This window comes from Mya arenaria, chromosome 3 (genome assembly GCF_026914265.1).
Source record: "Mya arenaria isolate MELC-2E11 chromosome 3, ASM2691426v1".
Classification (NCBI taxonomy): Eukaryota; Metazoa; Mollusca; class Bivalvia; order Myida; family Myidae; genus Mya; species Mya arenaria.
In genome coordinates this window covers 92,085,020-92,110,953 of record NC_069124.1, presented here as the reverse complement: position 1 = coordinate 92,110,953, position 25,934 = coordinate 92,085,020, and the positions used below count along the sequence as shown (strand labels likewise).

At 37.5% G+C, this 25,934-nt stretch overlaps 2 protein-coding genes across 3 annotated transcripts; both read right to left on the bottom strand.

Moving 5' to 3' along the window:
* Positions 1-443: 443 nt before the first annotated feature.
* On the bottom strand, positions 444-12,816 carry LOC128228774 (protein mono-ADP-ribosyltransferase PARP16-like). Its single transcript, XM_052940275.1, has 8 exons — positions 12,713-12,816; positions 9,316-9,373; positions 8,916-9,086; positions 7,346-7,483; positions 6,552-6,755; positions 6,132-6,297; positions 5,709-5,874; positions 444-609 (listed from the first exon to the last, which is right to left on the bottom strand). Exons 2-8 carry the CDS (start codon positions 9,358-9,360, stop codon positions 462-464), a joined length of 1,038 nt encoding a protein of 345 aa, XP_052796235.1. The 5' UTR covers positions 9,361-9,373; positions 12,713-12,816; the 3' UTR covers positions 444-461.
* An 812-nt stretch (positions 12,817-13,628) lies between these two features.
* LOC128227012 (uncharacterized) lies at positions 13,629-25,923 on the bottom strand. 2 transcript variants are annotated; one of them, XM_052937173.1, is made up of 10 exons: positions 25,889-25,923; positions 25,216-25,417; positions 21,986-22,104; positions 21,541-21,743; positions 20,845-20,898; positions 18,763-18,913; positions 16,336-16,491; positions 15,386-15,865; positions 14,757-14,860; positions 13,629-14,331 (listed from the first exon to the last, which is right to left on the bottom strand). In XM_052937173.1, exons 2-10 carry the CDS (start codon positions 25,230-25,232, stop codon positions 14,305-14,307), a joined length of 1,311 nt encoding a protein of 436 aa, XP_052793133.1. In that variant the 5' UTR covers positions 25,233-25,417; positions 25,889-25,923; the 3' UTR covers positions 13,629-14,304. The 2 variants fall into 2 exon arrangements, with proteins under 2 accessions (XP_052793133.1, XP_052793132.1); XM_052937172.1 differs by lacking the exon at positions 25,889-25,923 and having other exon boundaries at positions 25,216-25,866.
* Between the last annotated feature and the right edge of the window lie 11 nt (positions 25,924-25,934).

The window sequence follows — 25,934 nt, the reverse complement described above, 5'->3', positions numbered from 1 at the left end:
ATCTGAAAAAAAACACATACCGAGTAAAATATTATGTACACTCTGGTGTGTTTTTAGATCCTAATTGAGTGTCAGTTTTCATCAATTATTGGCATATTGCCAAATTTGCCATGGGCCATTTACAAATAATTTCAACTAGAAATAAACATCTTCACATTATCATGGATCTGAGAGTAGTGTACACAGCATAAAGACAACATACCTGATTGGTTATGAATAAAACAGCATTCTTCTTCTTTTAATTATTTTATATCAAGACTATGGCATGAACTTGATTGGTTAAGGTCAATTAAACCCTACACAAAACAAAAATATCACAACAATTGTAATTTCAATAAACACTGCTAGATTGAAATACCATAGACTGACACAGATCCACTCCCACAGTAACAAAGGTCTATGCACCGCCCCCCCCCCCCCCCCCCCACCCAATCCCTCTGGGGACACATCCAGCAGCCATATCATACAACCTTCCACAGTCGTCTCCAGTACACCTTCAAAGTGTGGGAGTTTGCAAGGCCCACGGCACACAAAATGACCATGTACCCAACCATCATCAGCAGAAACCTGTGCTCAATCAACCACGACTTACGGCTCAATGAACTCGACCTGCAGACAAAATATAGGCATTTGCAGCTAATCATAAAACTTCACATTTTCGAGCATAGAACTTGACAAGCTTACCTAACAAAAAATGTGCACATATATGTACTAGCAGTTTACCATACAAACATGTGCTTACAAGTACCAGCAGCTTACCATACAAACATGTGCTTACAAGTACTTGCAGCTTACCATACAAACATGTGCTTACAAGTACCAGCAGCTTACCATACAAGCATGTGCTTACAAGTACCAGCAGCTTACCATACAAACATGTGCTTACAAGTACCAGCAGCTTACCATACAAACATGTGCTTACAAGTACCAGCAGCTTACCATACAAACATGTGCTTACAAGTACTTGCAGCTTACCATACAAACATGGGCCTACAAGTACAAGCAGTTTACCATATAAACATGTGCCTACATGTACTAGCAGCTTACCATACAAACATGTGCCTACATGTACTAGCAGCTTACCATACAAACATCTGGCTACATGTACTAGCAGCTTACCATACAAGCATGTGCCTACCAGTACTAGCAGCTTACCATACAAACATGTGCCTACTTGTACTATAGCAGCTTACCATACAAACATGTGCCTACAAGTACTTGCATCTTACCATACAAACCTAAGTACTAGCAGTTTACCATACAAACATGTGCCTACAAGTACAAGCAGTTTACCATACAAACATGTGCCTAGAAGTACTAGCAGCTTATCATAAAAACAGGTGCCCACTTGTACTAGCAGCTTACAATACAAACATGTGCCTACAAATACTAGCAGCTTACCATACAAACATGTGCCTACTTGTACTAGAAGCTTATAATACAAACATGTGCCTACAAGTACAAGCAGCTTACCATACAAACATGTGCCTACATGTACTAGCAGCTTACCTTACAAACATGTGCCTGCTTGTACAAGCAGCTTACAATACAAACATGTGACTTCAAATACTAGCAGCTTACCTAACAAACATGTGCCTACAAGTAATAGTAGATTACCATACAAACATGTGCCTACATGTACTAGCAGCTTACCTTAAAAACATGTACCTACTTGTACTAGCTTACAATACAAACATGTGACTTCAAATACTAGCAGCTTACCTAACAAACATGTGCCTACAAGTAATAGTAGATTACCATACAAACATGTGCCTACTTGTTCTAGCAGCTTACAATACAAACATGTGCCTACAAGTACCAGCAGCTTACAATACAAACATATACCTACACATACAAGCAGTTTACCATACCAACATGTGCCTACAAGTACCAGCAGATTACCATACAAACATGTGCCTACTTGTATTAGTAGCTTACCATACAAACATGTGCCTACTTGTACTAGCAGCTTACCATACAAACATGTGCCTAATTGTACTAGCAGCTTACCATACAAACATGTGCCTAATTGTACTAGCAGCTTACCATACAAACATGTGCCTAATTGTACTAGCAGCTTACCATACAAACATGTGCCTACAAGTACTTGCATCTTACCATACAAACATGTGCCTACTTGTATTAGTAGCTTACCATACAAACATGTGCCTACAAGTACTTGCATCTTACCGTACAAACATGTGCCTACTTGTATTAGTAGCTTACCATACAAACATGTGCCTACAAGTACTAGCAGCTTACCATACACACATGTGCCTACTTGTATTTGTAGCTTACCATACAAACATGTGCCTAATTGTACTAGCAGCTTACCATACAAACATGTGCCTAATTGTACTAGCAGCTTACCATACAAACATGTGCCTAATTGTACTAGCAGCTTACCATACAAACATGTGCCTACAAGTACTTACATCTTACCATACAAACATGTGCCTACTTGTATTAGTAGCTTACCATACAAACATGTGCCTACAAGTACTAGCAGCTTACCATACACACATGTGCCTACTTGTATTTGTAGCTTACCATACAAACATGTGCCTACATGTACCAGCAGCTTACCATACAAACATGTGCCTACATGTACCAGCAGCTTACCATACAAACATGTGCCTACTTGTACCAGCAGCTTACTATACAAACATGTGCCTACATGTACCAGCAGCTTACCATACAAACGTGTGCCTACTTGTACCAGCAGCTTACCATACAAACATGTGCCTACTTGTACCAGCAGCCTATCATACAAACATGTGCCTACTTGTACCAGCAGCCTATCATACAAACATGTGCCTACTTGTACCAGCAGCCTATCATACAAACATGTGCCTACTTGTACAGTAGAAACTCACTAAACCGGAACTCCACAAAACTGGAATGCTCAGGATACCGTAATTTTTTTCAGAGTCCCCGTTATCCCCTTCTATTTTCAATGTAAAAAAATCCCTACAAAACCGGAATTCTGAATACCGGACAAAAAATCGAGAAAATTTGTTAGTTGTCAACGTAATTTTACCTCACAATACTGAACATATATTTGTTCCAACATGTCAATACAATTTTGTGTATAAGGAATTCACGCATCCCAAGTCACTTTGTTTTGACAGCCGGTGCTTTGTTAAATATTGCACCTGTGATGTTGTGTTAACTCGATAATGATTATTGCGCTGTGGATTGACTGCCGCATGATAATCAAACTTGTGAAAAGGAAATGATTGAAACATTAATTTGTTTGTTGCAGAAAATAAAGAACTAGAAACGGTTATTAAGTGATCATTTTGGAGGGTTGTTTTATCTAAAGACTTCTATGATTGAATCAAATTAGAGCGGAGCGTTTATTAAACTATCAAACATACTTAACAGGCATTAAATTACAGATAATCGTTGAATTTGTTTGTTACTCAAATCAAGAACTTTGATTGGTGATGAAGTGGTCATTTTCACAAGTTGTTTTATTTTAAGACTTGGAAAAAAAGATGATTATTAAAATGCAGAAATGTTTAATTATGTTTATCACTTTTGCATGTGCTTTAATCATGTCTCAACCTCTGTCTTGATGTAAAATAATGTTATCTTTATGTGTTTTCATTTTATTCCAGTTTTCAACTTCCCTTTAAAGGTTAACTCAGTAAATATTTTGAGTCAACTTACTCCGTCCATCAAAACCTCACTAAACCATAAATTTTGCATATTCCGGACCTTGTCCGATTTAGTGAGTTTCTACTGTACTAGCAGCTTACCGTACAAACATGTGCCTACATGTACTAGCAGCTTACCATACAAACATCTGCCTACTTGTATTAGTAGCTTACCATACAAACATGTGCCTACAAGTACTAGCAGCTTACCATACAAACATTTGCCTACTTGTATTAGTAGCTTACCATACAAACATGTGCCTACTTGTACTAGCAGCTTACCATACAAACATGTGCCTACAATAACTAGCAGCTTACCATACAAACATGTGCCTCCAATAACTAGCAGTTTACCATACAACGAGTGCCTCCAATAACTAGCAGTTTACCATACAAACATGTGCCTACTTGTATTAGTAGCTTACCATACAAACATGTGCCTACTTGTACTAGCAGCTTACCATACAAACATGTGCCTACAAGTACTTGCAGCTTACCATACAAACATGTGCCTCCAATAACTAGCAGCTTACCATACAAACATGTGCCTACTTGTATTAGCAGCTTACCATACAAACATGTGCCTGCAAGTACAAGCAGCTTACCATACAAACATGTGCCTCCAATAACTAGCAGCTTACCATACAAACATGTGCCTCCAATAACTAGCAGTTTACCATACAAACATGTGCCTCCAATAACTAGCAGCTTACCATACAAACATGTGCCTACTTGTATTAGTAGCTTACAATACAAACACGTGCCTACTTGTACAAGCAGCTTACCATACAAATTTCACGGGTACTAGCAGCTAACCATACAAACATACGCCTACAGGTGCCAGCGGCTTACCATGCAAACATGTGCCTACAAGTACTAGCAGCTTACCATGCAAACTAGCAGCTTACCATACAAGCATGTGCCTACATGTACTAGCAGATTACCATACAAGCATGTGGCTACATGTACTAGCATCTTACCATACAAGCATGTGGCTACATGTACTAGCAGCTTACCATACAAGCATGTGCCTACATGTACTAGCAGCTTACCATACAAGCATGTGCCTACATGTACTAGCAGATTACCATACAAGAATGTGCCTACAAGTACTAGCAGCTTACCATACAAGCATGTGCCTACATGTACTAGCAGCTTACCATACAAGCATGTGCCTACATGTACTAGCAGCTTACCATACAAGCATGTGCCTACAAGTACTAGCAGATTACCATACAAGAATGTGCCTACATGTACTAGCAGCTTACCATACAAGCATGTGCCTACAAGTATTAGCAGCTTACCATACAAGCATGTGCCTACATGTACTAGCAGCTTACCATACAAGCATGTGCCTACATGTACTAGCAGATTACCATACAAGAATGTGCCTACAAGTACTAGCAGCTTACCATACAAGCATGTGCCTACATGTACTAGCAGCTTACCATACAAGCATGTGCCTACATGTACTAGCAGCTTACCATACAAGCATGTGCCTACATGTACTAGCAGCTTACCATACAAGCATGTGCCTACATGTACTAGCAGCTTACTGTACAAGCATGTGCCTACATGTACTAGCAGATTACCATACAAGAATGTGCCTACAAGTACTTGCATCTTACCATACAAGCATGTGCCTACATGTACTAGCAGCTTACCGTACAAACATGTGGCTACATGTACTAGCAGCTTACCATACAAACAGATGCCTACTTGTACTAGCAGCTTACTGTACAAACATGTGCCTACAAAAACTAGCAGCTTACCATAAACATGTGCCTACAAGTAATTGCAGCTTTCCATACAAACTTTACAAGTATTTACAAACAGCATTCATGAATGATTCAGATCAATGCTGTATTTATGAAAGGAGACCTGATACATCTTCCGCCATTTTTCAACATATTAGCATTTTACTAAATATTACCATTTCACCACATGCTTCTATTCCTGTTTAATCAACCATTCCTTTACATATACCATTTCACAACAAAAATATATCTATTAAGGAAAGAATGCTGAGGAATCTTATATATATACTTGTGTGAAGCAGTCTTCTGTCCATACACAAGGAGATACTTGACCCTCATAACCTCGTTGTTTTGTACGACATAGTATTTTTCCGGGACATCCCCACCCTCACTGGGGCCAGCATTGGCTCGAGCACGCGCAGCTACCACTGAACTTCCCTTTTCTGTGGTGTACGCTGTAAAAGATACAACATGTAACCATTAATTCAAGCTACGGACCTTTAAACAGCACACAAAAAAGTGAATAATAAGCAATATCTGACTTAGACACAGACCATTTTAATTATACGAATAGAAGTAAAGGACCTACAAAAGTTCAAAGCTACAAATTATACTACGGATTACGAGGTCTGAACAAACATTAAATATGCACCATGTCATAGTAGGAGGAATAGGAGATATTAAATGTTATGTTCTATAGTTAAAGCCATACGTTTATCTTGGCACTTGACTGAAGGAGCATCTATCATCTCACAGACGGCTACACAACTTAAGCTGTTTCCCAGCTCACTGTGGTCCCAGCCGCCCCCCTGCGGACTGTAGATAAGGGACACAGACAACTCACTGGAAAGGTACGTACCCTCACCAAATACAGACATCTGAAAAATATCAGCATATTACATTGTGATTATCAGATTAAGAGCAGATATTTTGGTACTTACATAGAATGGTTTGAAGATTTTTAAACAAAGGGTATGGATAAAATATAACAGCATAGATCTTTTGAATTCTTACAGAAACTGAACTTCTCTTCTTTGTTCATAGCTTCATAATTGTCATAGAGTAATCCTGTAGGAAAATTGCTGATTTACAAAGGATATGATCATTGGAGATTTACGTTTGAATATCCTACCTTATTCATGTGCAGAGCCAGGCCATTGTGTAGAATAGAGAAGAAGTTTTCTAGTCGGCTGCCGTGGTAGGCATACATGAGGCCCCGTCCATCCCTTATCTGTTCAAATCTCTCATCAGCCACTGCACTCGGCTGAACCTCAAATATGAAGTTTGGTTTGGGCACTTTGAACAAATGTCCAGTTAACTTCTTAATGTCTGAAAACTAGAGCAATGACAATGTAAAACAATATGAAGTGCATTTTGAAGTCGCACATAAAACAATATGCATTTATATTCTGTTGCAGCAACTGTCTTCTATAAGTTTTATCAAAAGGAATTCAATACCCTCTATAAAACACAAAAAGAAATAAATAAATGGGCATTATTCAACTTTACTTTAAAGTTGTGGATGAATGGAATAACTGAAATGTTTAAATTATTTCCTATATAAATCACCAGTCATTTTTTGCTATATGACTGGTCATCAGACCATTTGGAACTGGTCAACAGTTCCAAATGGTCTGATGGGTACAATCATTTCTTTTGATTTATTGCATTTTTTTCCTTTTTAGATAGAATTTATCAGAGAAAATTAACGTAAATTGTATTTAAATACTTTTCAATTGATTAACATGTATGATCCGAAATAACCCCTTCTATGTAATAGATCAATGTTCCTTCTCCAGCCTCAGGCAAATACATTTGACTTTTGACTCACAAGAAATTTAATAAATTTATGTAAATCGATGTTTTAAATTTTCTGTCAGGATTAACCTGCTACAATTTTAAAACCCCACATTGTTGTTAACCTACCTTAGATGAGCCGACATTGTTGAGAACAAATGTTCGGGCATCAAGGACCCACTTAATCAGCTCCAGCTGCTTGTTGGGCAACTTGTGGCACTCTCTGCTCAGCCGAGACAGAGCAGGAACCTCTGATACCATCTTACGCTGAAATGCAATAAATAAATAAAATATGTGAATAGTCATAAAATTTTATGAAAGGTCGAGATCATTTATGATTACATAGTAAGATTAGAAGATCACCAAATCGTCTTGATAAACATTACTAATTGCTCCTTCAAATAAAGGTTTTCAAGACAAGACAAGACAACAGTTTATTGTGATATAGGCCTCTGCCCTCTGACAAAAGAATATAAGTGAACATCTTTAAAATACAGTTTATGGTTGTACTTAAACTATCTCATTAATATTATGCCATTCCTAAAAAAGGCTACAAAACTGACTTTTAGGTAGCTTTTGTAATTCTTCAGTCAAACTAATTCACATAAGGGAGTGTACATTATTTAATTCCAACTGGACTTCAACCAAAAGAACTAGAGCTGTCACAGGAGTGACGAATACCCCCAAATGCCACCTGGACACAGGAATGGCAAACCATTCCTTTGAAAAGAGGCCATAACTCCAAGGTTACTGCACACTGCATCTTCTTTTATCATGCATATATTGTTTTATTTAAATCTGTTGAGTAATTTAGAAGTTACACTGCTGACAAGAAAAACTAGCTGATGCTCTAGCTGATCTCTTCTGGAATAAGACATCTAGAGCATTCACGAGCTTTTCTTCCAACACGATCATCATCAAATTTTACAAGTACATATTTGGGCTTGAATGCATCCTTATCCACCTGGGAATAAATCCCGGGATTGTTCCTGTAGCCGAATTAACAAGTCCATCTGACAGGTCAATATCTGTAGTAAGCACTACTGTGGCAAATATGCCATACTTAAGTTCTGCTGGTATTTCACTGGCATCTGGTTCAAATGAAGCATGCTCGATTTGTTTTGTTTGTTCATCTTTCTAAGTGTCAATTACTTTTAAGGTAAATATTTGCTCATTTAGTTTTTGAAGGATCTATCGAACTTGACCTGTATCTTCTGATGTTACACCTGTGTACCAAAAAATTTTCAAATCTGTCAGGCCTTTCATGAGTTATCGTCCGGAAACCGTTTTTCTATTTTTAGTAACAGTGACCTTGACCTTGGCCCCACCAGCCCCAATATCGAACTTGACCTGTATCTTCTGATGTTACACCTGTGTACCAAAATATTTTCAAATCTGTCAAGCCTTTCATGAGTTATCGTCCGGAAACCGTTTTTCTATTTTAAGTAACAGTGACCTGGACCTTGGCCCCACCAGCCCCAATATCGAACTTGACCTGTATCTTCTGATGTTACACCTGTGTACCAAAAAAATTTCAAATCTGTCTAGCCTTCCATGAGTTATCGTCTGGAAACCATGAAAACCGACCGACCCACCGACAGACAGACCGACTGACAAGCTCACTCCTATATACCCCCCCAAACTTCGTTTGTCGGGGTATAATAATCCAGTGTAAATTTCTGTACTAATATAGCCTTACCAATGACTGTACATCTTTCTCATCATTGTTGATGAACATGGGAGGGAATGGCCGAAGGACAGTGTCGTATCTGTAGTTACACAGAGCAGCAAGAAACAGGCTCCATTGGAGGTCTGCCGCCAGTGGGTCCTGCCAGATACGCTCCTTTATGTGTTCTGCAAGCTCAGTAACCTGTACATACCAAAAACTAGCTATGCTTCATATGTATGTCTACTTATTGTTCAACATCTTATTCAATGCTTGCAGCTTCTCGTTTTACATGTTTCCATATATTTATGACATGCTTTTACCTAAGAGATATCTCAAATTTGAAGTACATTGTATAATTTGATATTTTCAAAATAAAAATTTTATTTTTATTTTTTTTTCCTGAAAACTTAGACTGAAAGTGAAATATTACCTCTTCATCCACTCCCTGAGCACCGAGGTCCATTGTGGCCATCATTTTTAATTATTCTCTGAAATATAATCAGTCTTTCTTGCAAGCTTTTACTAAGCAACCTCGTCAAAATGTCTTCTCACAGATTTTAGTCGAGTACAGTGTTTTTTTCAACTTTTAAGGGAATGGTGGCTTGACCCTTTGATAGGGGAAAATAAACGTTTCCGCAAAAAGGGGATAAACACTAACATGATTCACATAATGTTCAAACCTTTTATTCAACAAACCAATAAACATATTCATGAATTGCACTTAATTTTTGCTTAATGTAAATGGGTAATGCTCCTGGAATTTTTTTTTTTTACCTGGGTAGAGGAAAACTACAGTATATTCAGAAGGGGAATGGGGCCCAATTTCTGCCCACAAAAGGACAAAAAAACACTGAAATACTGCATTGAAGATAATTTACAGTGCTTCAGCTAGGCCTAAATAGCAGGGTGGGGCACCCCGCTGCCCTTTTCCAGCACCCTGCTGCCCTTTACTACACCCTGCTGTGCCCTTTTGTTTGACAGAGTCAATTTTCAGAAATAAGTATGAAAATAATAAATATAAATAGTTTTGACACTAAATTAAAGAAAACAGCTAAGGTATTCATAACTAACTATTAGGATTGAAAGTATTTACAACAAATACACAATAAGAATTCAACATTGGCCCTTGCAAGTGCCTGATCAAGGCTCATTGAAAGTGCCCTTTTTAACCTAGCACCCTGCCCTTTTCAAATCCTGGCTGGAGCACAGGATAATGGTATATATTTATAATATCAAAAGCAAAGTTTTAAGTTAAAACTCGAGTAGAAAGTTGGTTTCGAAAAGAATATTTTTAATAATAAAAACATAAATGAAGACAATGAATGGATTGACAGGTCTAAGGGTTTTAATAGTTTCCCGCAAATACCACGAAGCTGTATATGGATATTTATAAGACAACATCTGCTCATCTGGGCTAGGTAAAAGCACAAACATCATGACAGTGGTGTCATGTAGTAGCTAGGCCTGTCACCCATCCAAATAGTAACTCCCAAACACATTGCTTAACTTTGCACCTATGCAGTACATGCTAACCACATTACTATAAAAGCTAACTCAACAGTGAGGCTGTTGCTCTTGACTGATTTATATGTTGTGTTACAGCGGTTGTGGGTTTCGAGACCCACAACGGGCGCATTTTTCTTCCCAGGTTTACTTTAATGGTGGCAGCAGTAAAAGAATGGAGTGGCTCCATTGGCTAAAAGAGGGAGGGGTATAATAGGGGAGGAGTATAGTGTGTGTGGGTAGGAACCAGTCGCCCAGTTAGCTCAGTTGGTAAGAGAGCCGTGCTAGTCTTCTAGTGGTCGTACATTCAAGCCCCACACTGGGCACACTTTTCCTCCCAGGTTTACTTTATTAAACATAGCTTATGTTTTACTATTGTTCATGGTTGCAGACTATCAATAAATATTGAATTGATTAATGAATAAATAATACACTTTCTACCTTGCCTGGTGCTTGCCATTTAAAGGGTATATAGGTGCTTTACACTGAGCACATAAAAGAACCAAGGAGTCTCTTCGAAAAAAGAACTAGGGTATTGCACCCAGACTTCCTTGTTGTATCTCACCACACACCACTGTCTCTACTGCGTGGTGTCCATCAGCAAAGACAAAGGACTCCGTTAGAAATAGGTGCTTGCCTTTTCCCGATTATTCTTGACCGCAAGGTCTAAATAAATACATACATACAGTACACTCCACGCGGAACGACCACTTTCCTCGGTGACTCGGAGGCGTTTTTAATTTATCGCGGATTTCCGCCGAGTACGCAACCTTTTTCCTCGCTAAATTTCGCCGAGTTGCACCGAGTTAATCGTTTCCTATGGAGGGTTTTATTGCCGGTAGCGCCGGTGATCCAATCGATTTATTGACCTAATCGCGGAACTCCGCGTGTTGTGCATAGCTACTACAGAACATTGCTTCTGTTAAAACAGTATTGAATAATTAGATAATTATTTTTTCAAAGTACAGTAAGTTTCTTTTTAAAAACAATTATCGAAAATTTCCATATCAATTTTCATCAGCATCGTCTAACAACTGTTGTTTTTCACATTATGTAATTGAAAGATATACCATAGCGTGCGTTTGTGTTTGTTATTGTCATCCTTCTCTTAATATATTAAGGTGTTGAGAACTTAAATTAGATTGGAGTAATGAAGGTGTTGACAACTTTGTAAGTGTGAATATTTTTCGGTCTTTTTTTCCTAATTTGCATTTTACCTGACTTATTAATGTATCCGTACTTATCAATGGTTCTAAACTCATTTATAACGCATATAAGAGTAAATCCTTCATCAAGTTGATTAAAATTCCATTAAACACCATTTTATACATGCATTGAAATGAATAACACATTCTATCAGCTTTAGATCAAACAGTCACTCTGTGTGACGTCACATAACTCACAGTTTTACCCACGAGGATCTCATGGAGAGCATGTATATTGTTATGCAGGATTAATGTGTCTGAGTGGTGTTTTCGAATGTAACTGGAGTATTGCATTTCCAACTTTAATTCATCACATTAATTTGTTACCTATATCATTGAATGTGTTGACTTTTATTGATGATTCAATAAGTATAACTGTACATAATTGCTTCATACAGTCTATAAGTGTGGTATAAGTTTTAAAGTTTATTGGCAGATCGTTTTACAAAAATGTTATGTCTTTGTTTTCTTAATCCCATGATTGCCCTTGTTGTTTATTTAATCCTCCAATAAATATTTCACACTTTCTCTTTCTACATGTAATACATCGTTTAAGATGGGTATTTACTAATTAACATGTCACAGTGGTGTACTATACGGTATGTAATCTAGCCAGGATAAAAGATGAAAATCAATAATCTTCGTCTGTGAAACTTGGTGTGAAAGTTACAATTGATGTCCTTTGGGTGTTCGAAAATTAGGTATGCGAAATAAATTATTTTTATAAACAATTACGGGTGTAGCAAAAATTATCAAATAAATTAAACAAATTAGATACAGTGGGAGATTCTTATCGGTTTTCCTCCGAGTTTCACGGTGTTTTTACCTCCGAGTAACGCGGCGATTGTAATTATACGGTCCACTGATCAGCCTTGGTGGGTGAATGAGTAAAAACGCCGAGGAAAGAGGATTATGATCAATTGGATGTCGTGTCCGCGATGACCAAAATCCGCCGAGGAAAACGGAAAGTGGTAGTTCCGCGTGGAGTGTACTGAACATCTCTTATCCGAAAGCAGTCATATCCGAAATAAGCCAATTAGTACACAGTGAAATACTGTGCTTCCTTATAACGCCTTGCAAAATGTTGTGAAGATATCTAAATAATGAATTTTTACAAACCTTGTTGGAGCTTAGTCAATCAAACAGATGAGTAATCAATATTTTACTACATATTTTGGTGTCTATGTGTACAGTCATCCAAGATAGTTTCCCTTTGTTTTGACAGATTGTAACCGAACGAAAAACTAAATGAAAGGGAAAATATGGCAAAACGCAAAATCTACACAGCGGTTATTTCCCCTTTCAGTGATATTCAATGTCATGAATACTAGAATTAATTAATAAAAGGAACTCGTTCACAGTTTTCATGTTGGCATTTTTTATTTAAATTTGCTAAAAAATAGTTATCTGATTTCTTTTATGATCTAAATCTTAACAGCATCTTGAACAGCCGGAATTTTGAAAATCCAAGTTTGACATCGTTCTTTCAGTAGCGTTACCAGAACCATTCGACGAATTAGAGCATATATTTGTCACATTTTTCAATAATTATTAACTACTAAGTCACATTTTGTTCACATGTTACACAGTATTATTATGTTAGATGTCTGACCCTTAAAACTTAAAATAAAACGAGTCATATAAAACAAATTATTATTAAGAAATCTGGAAAATAATTGTGTCCGATACCATTATTTGTAAAACAAGTAAAGCCATATTTAACGTTTTATATCTTAAATGTCATTTCCTATGATAAAATGCATTATCAATGTGGTACCGCCATACTTTGTTTTTATTTAATTCAAATAAATACAATTTTCACGATTGTATGAAAAAACTCAAAAGCTCCACTTTCTTTTATGGTTACTGTATGGGATATGCCAGTCCTCGAAATAAATGAAGATATTAAACTGTCCAAGAGTTACCAAGAATATGTCGTTTTAAGGGAATCAATAGTTAATTGCTATGGACGAAATTCAATGACTTTGCACACTAATTAAACTCTATGCACAGGTGAACTAAACACTACGAACAATTAATTATAAATATTATTTATTTATAATAATTACATAATACGACATTTTGTAACAACTTATCATAGAAAAAAATGAATAATGGTATTAACACTATATAGGTCCGTGTTTTCACAGCTCAGAACTTCTACATAAAGAAACAGACAGACCAGCTGTCTGTATTATATATACGACATTTATGTTGACTTATTATCACAATCATAATATTTATATTCATATCGAAAATGCACCGTAACTAACGACAACGACAATGCACATGTAGCTAATGCTGGACACTTTACCCAGCATATACAAGTTACAATGGACTAGATGACTTTTTTTACTACTAACATATAGTGGTATGGCACCATGTCTTGAACGACCAGTAGCCATGGACTAGGTTTCCATGGTCGTCAGCGCGCAGACTGTCGCGTCGATATGTTGTATCGAGCATTTCCACACCAAACTCACGGCATATTCGTCAACAGATATGTTTAATAATACACTTTGTAAGCAAGTAATGCGTTTAAATAACCATGCAGGACCAAACAAGATGCCCCATAAAATACCATAATGTTTCTTTTCAACATGTCCGTTTATGAATCACTGTAAGTAGAGGTACAATGTCTGCAATTCTGAGGGGCTGAATTACGTGCACAACAACACCAACACTTGACCGGATGCAAGTTCAAAGTCTCGTCACAAATCCGTCATAGGAATCCCCTCCTGAAACGAAAATGCAAGGGATATTTAAACATCGTCAGTCTGCTGCTTCGTGGATACAATTTTACCCTTTCCTAAAATGCCCGTCAACAAGCTCACGCTGCGATGCGAACATCATGAACTGGTACATGCAATAACACACTTGCTTTTGTCATTAATTCAATAAAACAACTTGAATATAGTATGGACCGATGTATGTAATTCGGTTGGCGAATGATTCTCAAAACTTTGCAATAAAAATGTCTGAATTAAAGAGAATGCAAACCAGTGAACACATCAGATAACTAAACGACACAACTACATGACAGTCTTAGTGGAGAAAACATGAACATAAATGACAGAAAGAAATGAAATAGCTCGAATGTTTAAGAACAGAACATATTGATCAATAAGTATTGATGCCACATTGGTGATGTATGACAACTCACGGCGCTTTTGTACGTTCGGGAACCGTCTAAATCCGTGACGTCATCGTCGTCCTCACCCGCGTAACCCCGGTTATCGAAATACGTGCCCTCAAAGCTCGACTTGCCTGCATTGAATGAAACCAATCTTATCTTACCTCTTTTAAGATAGTTAAGTCATAAACAGTTTTACGTCTTAAACTTAGATAAAGTTACAAGATAGAAGTCAACAACCAAGAACGAATATACAGACCCATGCCTAGAATAGAAACGAAACTGAAGGAAAGGAACCAAAGAACATACATATACATGCTAGCTTTGTGACGCCGTATTTTGATAGCGACGAGTGTTGGTAGTCGGAAGGGTACGGAACGTGCAACGGAACATATTTACAGCTCTGACAACTCTGATTGCAATATATTTTCTTATCGTTTTTTAAAGAATGCTTTCATCGTCAATAATGATGAGAGACATGTAGAGCGATAGTTAAATTACTGATACCTTATTCGGTCAGTGATTTCATATTCACTGTAACTAGTAATAACATACAAATAATCGTCGGGTGTTACACGTTTTGGGTAGTCACTACCAAAACGCCTCATTCAAAATAGGGTGCTACACATGTAATTTATGTACAAACAGACAGGACTCACGTCTCCTCACGACGACTGGGCTTTCCTCTGGCGCAAGGTCCCTGGATATGGAAGGTAGCTGGTTCTGCCGGGTCGCCTCCTCAATCTGCACAGTCACTTCCTGCAGGAGGCCCGCCCTGTCTGCAGTGCCCTCCGACCCGTCACTGTCGAACACGTCGTCGTTCCCTTCGCCAACTTCCGCCGCCGCCGACCGCTTACGGAAACGCTTGCCACTCTGTCGAGGATTTTTCGATGTCAAATTTTGTTTAGTATCTTGTTCATTGAAAGAATCCTTCACCTCAATACCAGAGTCCGCCGCCTTGCTATTTTTTGAGTCAGAGTCATTTCTGGCTAAATCACTTTCATAACCAGTTTGAGAGTCAGTTAACTGGTTAAGTGCTTCACGTTGTCTTACACCGTCAATGTCATCTTCAGATGTAGTTAATACTTTATTTACTGTAATCCCATTTGGTGTTCGGCTCTGACCGTTAGGAGTAAGTTCTGAAAAAGAGTCGAATAAATCATACTGTTGGACACATGGACATCAGGAATGGAATTTAAGTTTGCAATCAGAATGGTGTAGGTTTCGTTTAAAGAACTGACTGACACTGAAATAACTGTACGTGTTAAATCAAAATGAAAAACAAAATGTTACTAAAGCATTTTATTCGATTTTAGCACAGACAAAACGAATGACACAATGTATTTGGATTAAGTACATTCGATAAGTTCCAAATTACATAAAACATATAGAGTGAATAATGAATGGATATTATAGAGGCTCAGTGTGTTATCAAATTCAGTTTATCGAGTGAGCACCGAACGAAAAATCCCAATGAAACAAACAGGTTCTCTTTATATTTTATCCTTAACACTTATTTAATTAAAAATACGTTCATTCTTTATGATCGCACACTGAATTTCTTGAGATCAAAAGTTAAGTCATCATTGGGATAAAAATAATCAACTACCCCTTTCCTTCAGGAGCTCACGGAGGTCGCGCAGCTCCATGACCTGCATGTTGTTGATTTCCTCCGATTTGCGGCACTTCAGGTCCGCATCGATTTTCGTCTGCCGAAGGTACTTCATCTCCTGCTCCAGTCGCGACACGTCACGCTCCTTCCGGACTGAAATAGAAGCAAGGAACACGTGGCAGTATATTGTAGAATATGTATATAGTGGCAGTATAGTGTATAGCAGGTATATAGTGGCAGTATAGTGCATAACAGGTATATAGTGGCAGTATAGTGTATAGCAGGTATAAAGTGGCAGTATAGTGTATAGCAGGTATATAGTGGCAGTATAGTGTATAACAGGTATATAGTGACAGTATAGTGTATAACAGGTATATAGTGGTAGTATAGTGTATAGCAGGTATATAGTGGCAGTATAGTGTATAGCAGGTATATAGTGGCAGTATAGTGTATAGCAGGTATATAGTGGTAGTATACTGTATAGCAGGTATATAGTGGCAGTATAGTGTATAGCAGGTATATAGTGGCAGTATATTGTATAGCAGGTATATAGTGGCAGTATAGTGTATAGCACGTATATAGTGGCAGTATAGTGTATAGCAGGTATATAGTGGCAGTATGGTGTATAGCAGGTATATAGTGGCAGTATAGTGTATAGCAGGTATATAGTGGCAGTATAGTGTATAGCAGGTATATAGTGGCAGTATAGTGTATAGCAGGTATATAGTGGCAGTATAGTGTATAACAGGTATATAGTGGCAGTATGGTGTATAGCAGGTATATAGTGGTAGTATAGTGTATAGCAGGTATATAGTGGCAGTATAGTGTATAGCAGGTATATAGCGGCAGTATAGTGTATAGCAGGTATATAGTGGCAGTATAGTGTATAGCAAGTATATAGTGGTAGTATGGTGTATAACAGGTATATAGTGGCAGTATAGTGTATAACAGGTATATAGTGGCAGTATAGTGTATAGCAGGTATATAGTGGCAGTATGGTGTATAGCAGGTATATAGTGGTAGTATAGTGTATAGCAGGTATATAGTGGCAGTATAGTGTATAACAGGTATATAGTGGCAGTATAGTGTATAGCAGGTATATAGTGGCAGTATAGTGTATAGCAGGTATATAGTGGCAGTATAGTGTATAGCAGGTATATAGTGGCAGTATAGTGTATAGCAGGTATATAGTGGCAGTATAGTGTATAGCAAGTATATAGTGGTAGTATAGTGTATAACAGGTATATAGTGGCAGTATAGTGTATAGCAAGTATATAGTGGTAGTATAGTGTATAACAGGTATATAGTGGCAGTATAGTGTATAACAGGTATATAGTGGTAGTATAGTGTATAACAGGTATATAGTGGTAGTATAGTGTATAGCAAGTATATAGTGGTAGTATAGTGTATAACAGGTATATAGTGGTAGTATAGTGTATAGCAGGTATATAGTGGTAGTATAGTGTATAGCAGGTATATAGTGGCAGTATAGTGTAAAGCAGGTATATAGTGGTAGTATATATTGTATAGCAGGTATATTGTAGCAGTATATTGTGCAGAGAATACATAGTGGCAGTATATTGTTTTAATATACCACGTGATAAAATGAGTTTAATCAATGATTTTCATTTGCTAAACAGGAACAAGAAAACAGTCAGAGACACTAGGTCGCTATTGCTGAGAAACCTTATCACCATAGATACCACCTGTAATTCTATAGAATTATTGACGATTTATGATACGAAAGGCAATACCATTGTCATTTGAAACAATGCGGTGCTGGAAGACTGAGCCAGAGCCGCCTGGCCGGATATTGATGTTATTGTTCATGTCGCGTGCATCACTCATTAAAGTGAATCACGATGTTAATATTGTGATCCGCTTCGATTAAATGTGAATAAACTCATCATTCAATAGTTAGCCATTCAATCAAGGAAAATACAGTATGAAATTAAAAAAAAATCCTTAATGGGACTCGCTCATGTTTTTGGACCAAAATTTAGTTATCCCGGTAATGCATCTGAAATTAATATTATATCGAAATTACAGTAAACAAAACACAGTTAAAGTATCAAAAAGTAATTTGTTTTTAAAGAGCTGCGAACCACATTAGATGGATATTTTGACCCATAAACAATACATTGATAACTTTATAAACGCCGATGAAAATTGTTTTGATGAAAAAAGAAGATATTCGAGCAAATATCAACATTTCCTAATGGCTTTTGGTATCATAATTAAATTGGTGTTTAGTAAAATCTTAACTTTTTACACTCCTAATGATTTGCCACACCTTATTTCGTCATAAAAAGTATATATTACAAAAACACGAGTGAGTCCCTTTTTAATATAGATTGGCCTGAAAATCATGTACATGTATATATTAAATTTCCTGTGAAGAAGATGTCGCCACACAAAACTTACTGTTGCATGTGCGTGGCAGCCTCCAGAGACGCAGCAACACGAGGAGCGCGGCCGCCTCCACCGCCACGTGGTAGCAAAGAAGCTGGTCATGCAGTACAAACAGTACCGCCTCCGCTCCCAGGCTACACACAACTATTATCCCGTCAAACACCTGGGTTGTAAAACAAATCAGTAAAATGCATGTTAATGAAATTGCGCAGGATTCCGATATCATGGAAACAGCCCATTTGGAAAGAACATTAAGATATATCCATGGCATTCTTTGAGATTAAACGTGGTGCATTTATTTTGACACATATGTACACACTCCCACACTTACACACGAACACTCGCACAAATACACGCACGTGATCACGCGTACACACGCACGCAGCAAGATGGTAAGAAAACAAATATACATGTAGTTCGGCTAAATGTTGCAAAGGTCATGACGCTATTTGGTTGGAAGGAAATATAAAAAAGCTATTCAGTAGGAACGAAAGTTAAGAAATATACTGAAGCCATTCAATTAGAGGAACGTTGGGGTAAGGCGCGGATCGGAGTGGTCCGTGGGGTGGGACATGACGGATATTTCCCGTTGAACTACGTTTTACTTCGGCTGGCAACTTTCCAAGCGAATTGGCGGACTTGCGGTAAACTTAGTTGAACTACGTTAAAGTACAGGCAGCCTCGGATGTCGTAGTTAAACGAAGAACACGCGGGGAGAAGCAGCGAGTTTTAAAACATTCCATGTCAAACAACGGATAGGTGCGTTTCGATATGGAAAATACCTCTTAGAACGTTTAACTACGGATAAATATAGTAAATATGTTTCAACCAAGTTGGATCAGAGTCACGCCCTAAAGGTCACGGATCGCTCCATCTTTTGTGCATATTCAAAAATTAAAGAAACTTGCAATTTTATTGATAATTATTGAATACGTTATCAGTGTATGTATTCCACGTGATAAATTTCGTCATATATGCTACTTCATTAAAAATGACGAAGCAAATGGTGAAGGTATCTTTGTTTTAAGTCTTCAGTTGGAGCATAATATTGCCCTCCGACGTAGCATTTATGATACAACTAAGGCACGGTACGACTTAGGCACGGGTCGATAAAGATTACTACGTTAAGGTACGACTAAGGCACGGGTCGATACAGATTACTAGGTTAAGGTACGACTAAGGCACGGGTCGATGCAGATTACTACGTTAAGGTACGTCTGAGGCACGGGTCGATGCAGATTACTACGTTAAGGTACGTCTAAGGCACGGGTCGATACAGATTACTACGTTAAAGTACGACTAAGGCACGGGTCGATACAGATTACTAGGTTAAGGTACGAGTAAGGCACGGGTCGATGCAGATTACTACGTTAAGGTACGTCTGAGGCACGGGTCGATGCAGATTACTACGTTAAGGTACGTCTAAGGCACGGGTCGATACAGATTACTACGTTAAAGTACGACTAAGGCACGGGTCGATACAGATTACTACGTTAAGATACGACTAAGGCACGGTACGACTAAGGCACGGGTCGATACAGATTACTACGTTAAGGTACGACTAAGGCACGGGTCGATACAGATTACTACGTTAAAGTACGACTAAGGCACGGGTCGATACAGATTACTACGTTAAGATTCGACTAAGGCACGGTACGACTAAGGCACGGGTCGATACAGATTACTACGTTAAGGTACGACTAAGGCACGGGTCGATACAGATTACTACGTTAAGGTACGTCTAAGGCACGGGTCGATGCAGATTACTACGTTAAGGTACGACTAAGGCAAGGGTCGATACAGATCACTACGTTAAGGTACGACTAAGGCACGGGTCGATACAGATTACTACGTTAAGGTACGACTAAGGCACAGGTCGATAGGATTCCTACTTTTCTATCCTCGGCTAGACGTTGCCACCTGCCCCGATACATAAGAAAGCAAGGGCAGGTGATGTAGTTATTCTGTTGGAAGCCGATTTAAACAAGCTGTTTCAGTAAAAGGAAAGACTATGGCACTATTCAGTTATATTTAGAAAGGTTATAATAGGACGTAATATAATAACGCCGTTTAAAAAAGAGAAGTCATCCATACCTGCCAAGGGTCTTTGAAAAATCTTTTCTTTGAATGTATTATTCTACCGATGATCTGGAAATAAAAGAATATTATACTAGTATAGGTAATTTGAAAATCGAACTACCACCGGATAACCGGTCAGAATCGTCCAGGCGACATATTTATTGTACACTTACCGACAGTATTATTCTGATTGCCGTTTCTCCTTCTCGTTAGTAAACAACACAGTTATGATGTGGACATATCAGTTACATTGTGGTCCATTTGACAGCGGGGTCCGTCAAAACTTTTCAGATATATAAAGTGTTCGATTGAAATACAAGTTATAGTTAAAAACTAAGTAAAACCTGCACTCTCACTAATTTATCGTTTTGACAACTTTTCTAGTTTTTGTCTTTGAAGGAGCTAATATTTGCGTAATTTAAATGTCTAGAAACCAGTAACATAAGACTGCTGAAAAAGATCAGATAACCGTTTAGCATATTTACGCTCGAAAACTGATGTTTTGAAATTGTGTGCAGTTTACCAAACAATTGAGATCTGTTCTATTGTGCGTCATCTAATTAAACTGAATTAATGACATTGATGCCGAAATCAGCTGATGCTGGGACAAATGTTTGAAAAGTGTCAAAACTGACAATTTTCGAGAGTGCAGCTTTAAGAATTTTAAAAGACCATATGTACATGTGTGATTTTTATAATTCACGTACGTACCTCGATAAAGAACAGAGCTGAGATGACGAGGGTGCCGTACCGGACGACCTCGACCACCGTCACCAGGTTCTCGTGCAGGACGGGTGGGCATCCTCCAGAGTCGTACGCTCCCTGGGTCGGGGCGGGGGCGGTGCTCAAGTTGCTCGTGCCTGAGGCGCCCTGTACGGTTGTGACTGCTGTGGTGACTGGCTCCACGCCGGGAACTGAAACACGAACACATGGAAACTGTAAAAAAACTGTAAAAACCAAGCATAATAACTAGAGTGTACCCGCAATAATCATTGTAATTGATATAACCTTTAAAAACATGCCTTTGTTAATTGAACCGAAGATTAAAGGATATGAAACTGCGCATGAAAACTACACCTGAACAGATTGATGAAAATGACCAAATTTTACATAAAAAATATATTTGTAATATATGATATAACTAGTGTTACAGTACCTTTGATAACCTCGAAGTGTATGAGAATTTCTACCGCCGACATGAGCGCGTGCAGGAACGTGCACGTGATTACCAGGCACTCCCCGTACACGCTGTATAACCAGCGACAGCACGTGCATCTAAAACAAATCGGAGCACTGTAAGTACTAAAGAAAGGGATATCTCATCATTTAAAAGGGGATGCGGCTAAGTTATATAAAAAAGATATTGTAATAAGTGACACGTAAGTATCAATAAAGTGCATTTCTAATTTTATGAAAGCGTAGTTTTACCAAGTAGATATAGTTTTCACGCTGATAGAATGATTGAGTTCGGTTGTCATTTTAACAAAGCTGATACGACAGTTCAGTTCTCTTTGTTCATTAGCCACAGGTGAACTATATAAGTTTATATTAGATCGATGCATAACATAAAACATAAATTGTCGCCTGTAATGGCTCTAATGTACTTTCATTCTTCCAGCAGCAGCTGTCGTTCGTCTCCTGGCATGCTATGTTTCCATGAATCACAAATCCTACCGGCAAACGCCCGAACTATGCAGACAAGCGTTAGAAGAAAACTTGGGCGATATTTTTGAAGAAGTCAATTCAATCTAAATTTAATAAGGACCAAATATTCAACCAACCATTTATCTATAAGTATTTGGTATAAAGAATGAGTTTATGCAGGTCGGCCAGAGCCATTGGGTTGCACTATGGCTTGACACGGCCTTGACCTCATCACCAGTGTTTCCATAGACATTTAGTGTTGTCTCTTTTCTTCCAAGAAACATTCAATTACGTAAAATGTATGCATTGCATTTTATCCTATCTGTAAACTTTCTATTTTTTCGGCGTACCCAATGCTCATGTTTGCCAATTATTTGCAAAATATATTGGTTTATCTTGGAAAATCAGCCTGAGATTTGTGTAAAGAGTTTAACATAGTTTAATTTCTTCCTCATCCATGCAGAGAGGGATTGGTTTCTGCGAAAGATTGATAAATACACTTGACATTTGATAAACCAGCGCTATCGTCTTAGTACTTTGGATTTGTGAATGAACTTTAATCATTATTTGTAATGAAGTCGTATCAATATCAAGTATTTCATTTTTCGAAACTGACTATCACTCGTTTCGATTGTTATCAATACAGAACTCCATAAACTTTCTTTTTTCTAAAGTCATCAATTTACTACAAGGAGTCTTATTATCACTATTGCATTCTATGAGATGTTTTCATCTTCTGGTCAAATATATTTGATACGTGTATAGGTTCATACATCACACATACCCTGAGCCTAATTTCATTCCTCTGGGCTACAACACCACAATATCACTGTGATGACTGATTTTCAACAACTACATTAAAGAAATGTGCTCAGTGCAAAAGTAGATTTGAATAACCACCATGACGATATCTTCAAATATAATTTCGTTCAATTTGTTTCAATATTAAGCCGGCATATAAGACACGTTCCCTCTCACTCGTGTTAGTGCTCTGAGGGCTTTGCCAAATTATAGAAGAGTTTACCATATTTTGGCCTAGAGAGCAGGATTTTAAGGCGAAACTATACCAAGCTTCGGAATGGTTTCAGGTGTCATGATGTTTGACACTATCAACAATGTATGGCGACCTTGTGGTGATTGGTTTCATTACTTTTAAGAAATACATTTGCATTATTAACCGGGATGCGAATTTAAGTCACAATGTTTTACAATGGGACATTACCCATCACTTGTTCGTTTTGGACCACCCCTTTTACCTACATTGGCCACTATATTTTAGTTGCTCAAGTTTCGAACCCACCACTTAAGTCTAGGAGGGCGATATTCGGAAATATTTTGGACAACAAGTGTCAGGAAAGTTAACATACTTACTGGATCCAAACATAATGCTATTCAAAACAGAGGGCTTTCAGCCTTATGTCTGTCCCCACCTCATTGCTGGTTGTATACTTGTCAGTAGACATATAATTATGGTTTGACTGATTGGTAGTTTCCTGTGCACTGGTGTACATTCTGGGGCTCGAGCCCGGGACATCGTCGGACATATTCAACTACACGAACTCACCTAGTGTGATCTAACCCGGATATCATTGTAATCAATGCATAGGTCCTGGGATAAAATCAAGCATCCTACATTATTTCTAGTTTTGTAAATACATGAAAAGGATTATTATAAAAATCCAACGCCATTTTTCGATTACACTTAAAAGAGAAATACCAATGAACAATGAAGGCAGAGGTACCAAAACATATCAAATAGACGGAATAACATTTTTATAGCTAGAATAAGTGTTTATTAATTCTCAAAATGCATAATATATATGTTGTTTAATACATATTTGACTGTTGAAAATTGAAAACCATGATATATTGAACGTATTTACATGAGAAAAAGGAGTGTTTATATAAATGAATGGCTCAATAGGTACACAAATATATACTAATTGGATGTATATGCAGTGATAATGTACATCATGGAATAATTAGCCTTGCCGCTGACTGCCTGTCACGCTGCAAAATGATTTATCGATGTTCATAATTTATCGATAACCCGTCACTGAACTTTCAATATCATCATCATCATCATCATCATCATCATCATCATGTACATTCAGTAAGAAAAGAAATAACACATTTACTGGGATGGAAACAGTTTAAAACTGCAAAAAAAAACACATTTCATATCCAAGCAACACACAGTTGTTGAACCTTTTGCCAATTAATTTATCTGATTAAGGCAAATTATATAATCTATTGATACGTCTGAATTAAAAATTAGACAAAAATTGTTATTTTCCAAACAAAATATTCGCTTAATTTATTGAGTAATCCATATAATGGATTATGTAAATACACCTTAGAACGAAGAAACTTGAGTAATAAAATGATAAATGAAATTTCATAAAAAAGAAGATGTTAACAATACAAGCTTTCTCGTAATATTCACCAGCAGCCCGGAGTTTCCCACAAGAAATACAATGGTCCAGACAACAAGATACTCGGTGACAAGTAATTCAATAATAGACTAGGTGTCAGGTTATTCATTAAAGAACTAAGGTTAACTTGAGAAAAAAAAACAGTCTGAAAACGTCATTAGTATCATATTATAAAGTATAGACGCCATAGAACACCATTTACAAAGCCAAACCCGACTGTGGTGTTTAAGTGAAAGAAACGATCGGGATAAAAAAAATGTTAAAATATAAAAATAAATATATATTGATATGAGTACATGAGACCAACCTGTGTTCGTGGGCCATGATGTACACGGGTATATTCCAGCTGTAATATGTACGGTGTTGTCGGTGTCACATGCAGTATTCAGTGATAGGCAATGTATCCGTGTAGCTGATTATCAGTCAGACTCGATATCAGCTCATTATCAGCAAGAACAACGGCCTTTACTAATTGCTCAATATCAACACCGCCCTCTTGAATCACATACCTGACATGGGTAGCGTTAATAGTTAACGTAAACAACACTAATACAAGGATGTTAAGCAAGTACAAAAAAAACGCACTATCTTTAATTTTTGTTTCATATTTCGTTGAAAAATAAATATTATCCATTTACGGAACATGTGAACTGTACTCGAACAACACATGTACCGGGATTATACCTCAGTTTAAGGCGAGCGTTTTACAAAGATATCCATTTGAACAGATTCTCCAGGAAAACATGGATCTTTCACACAAGACAAGCTGTGTACAATAAACTCAATTCAATTGATTCGTATTTCCTTATTTATTCAGTTTTTTTATATACCTGTTTTCTGACATTAACCACACATAAACTATTCATGTCATTATTCAAAGAATGTTTGTTATAACACATATTCATTTATTTTATTCAAACGAATTATTTAATTTTAAACAGTGAAAATAATCTCTTAAATCCTGTAACAGACATGCATACCATGTTTATCTCGGGCATCGATTCTTTCCGACGTGGGATTCTGTCG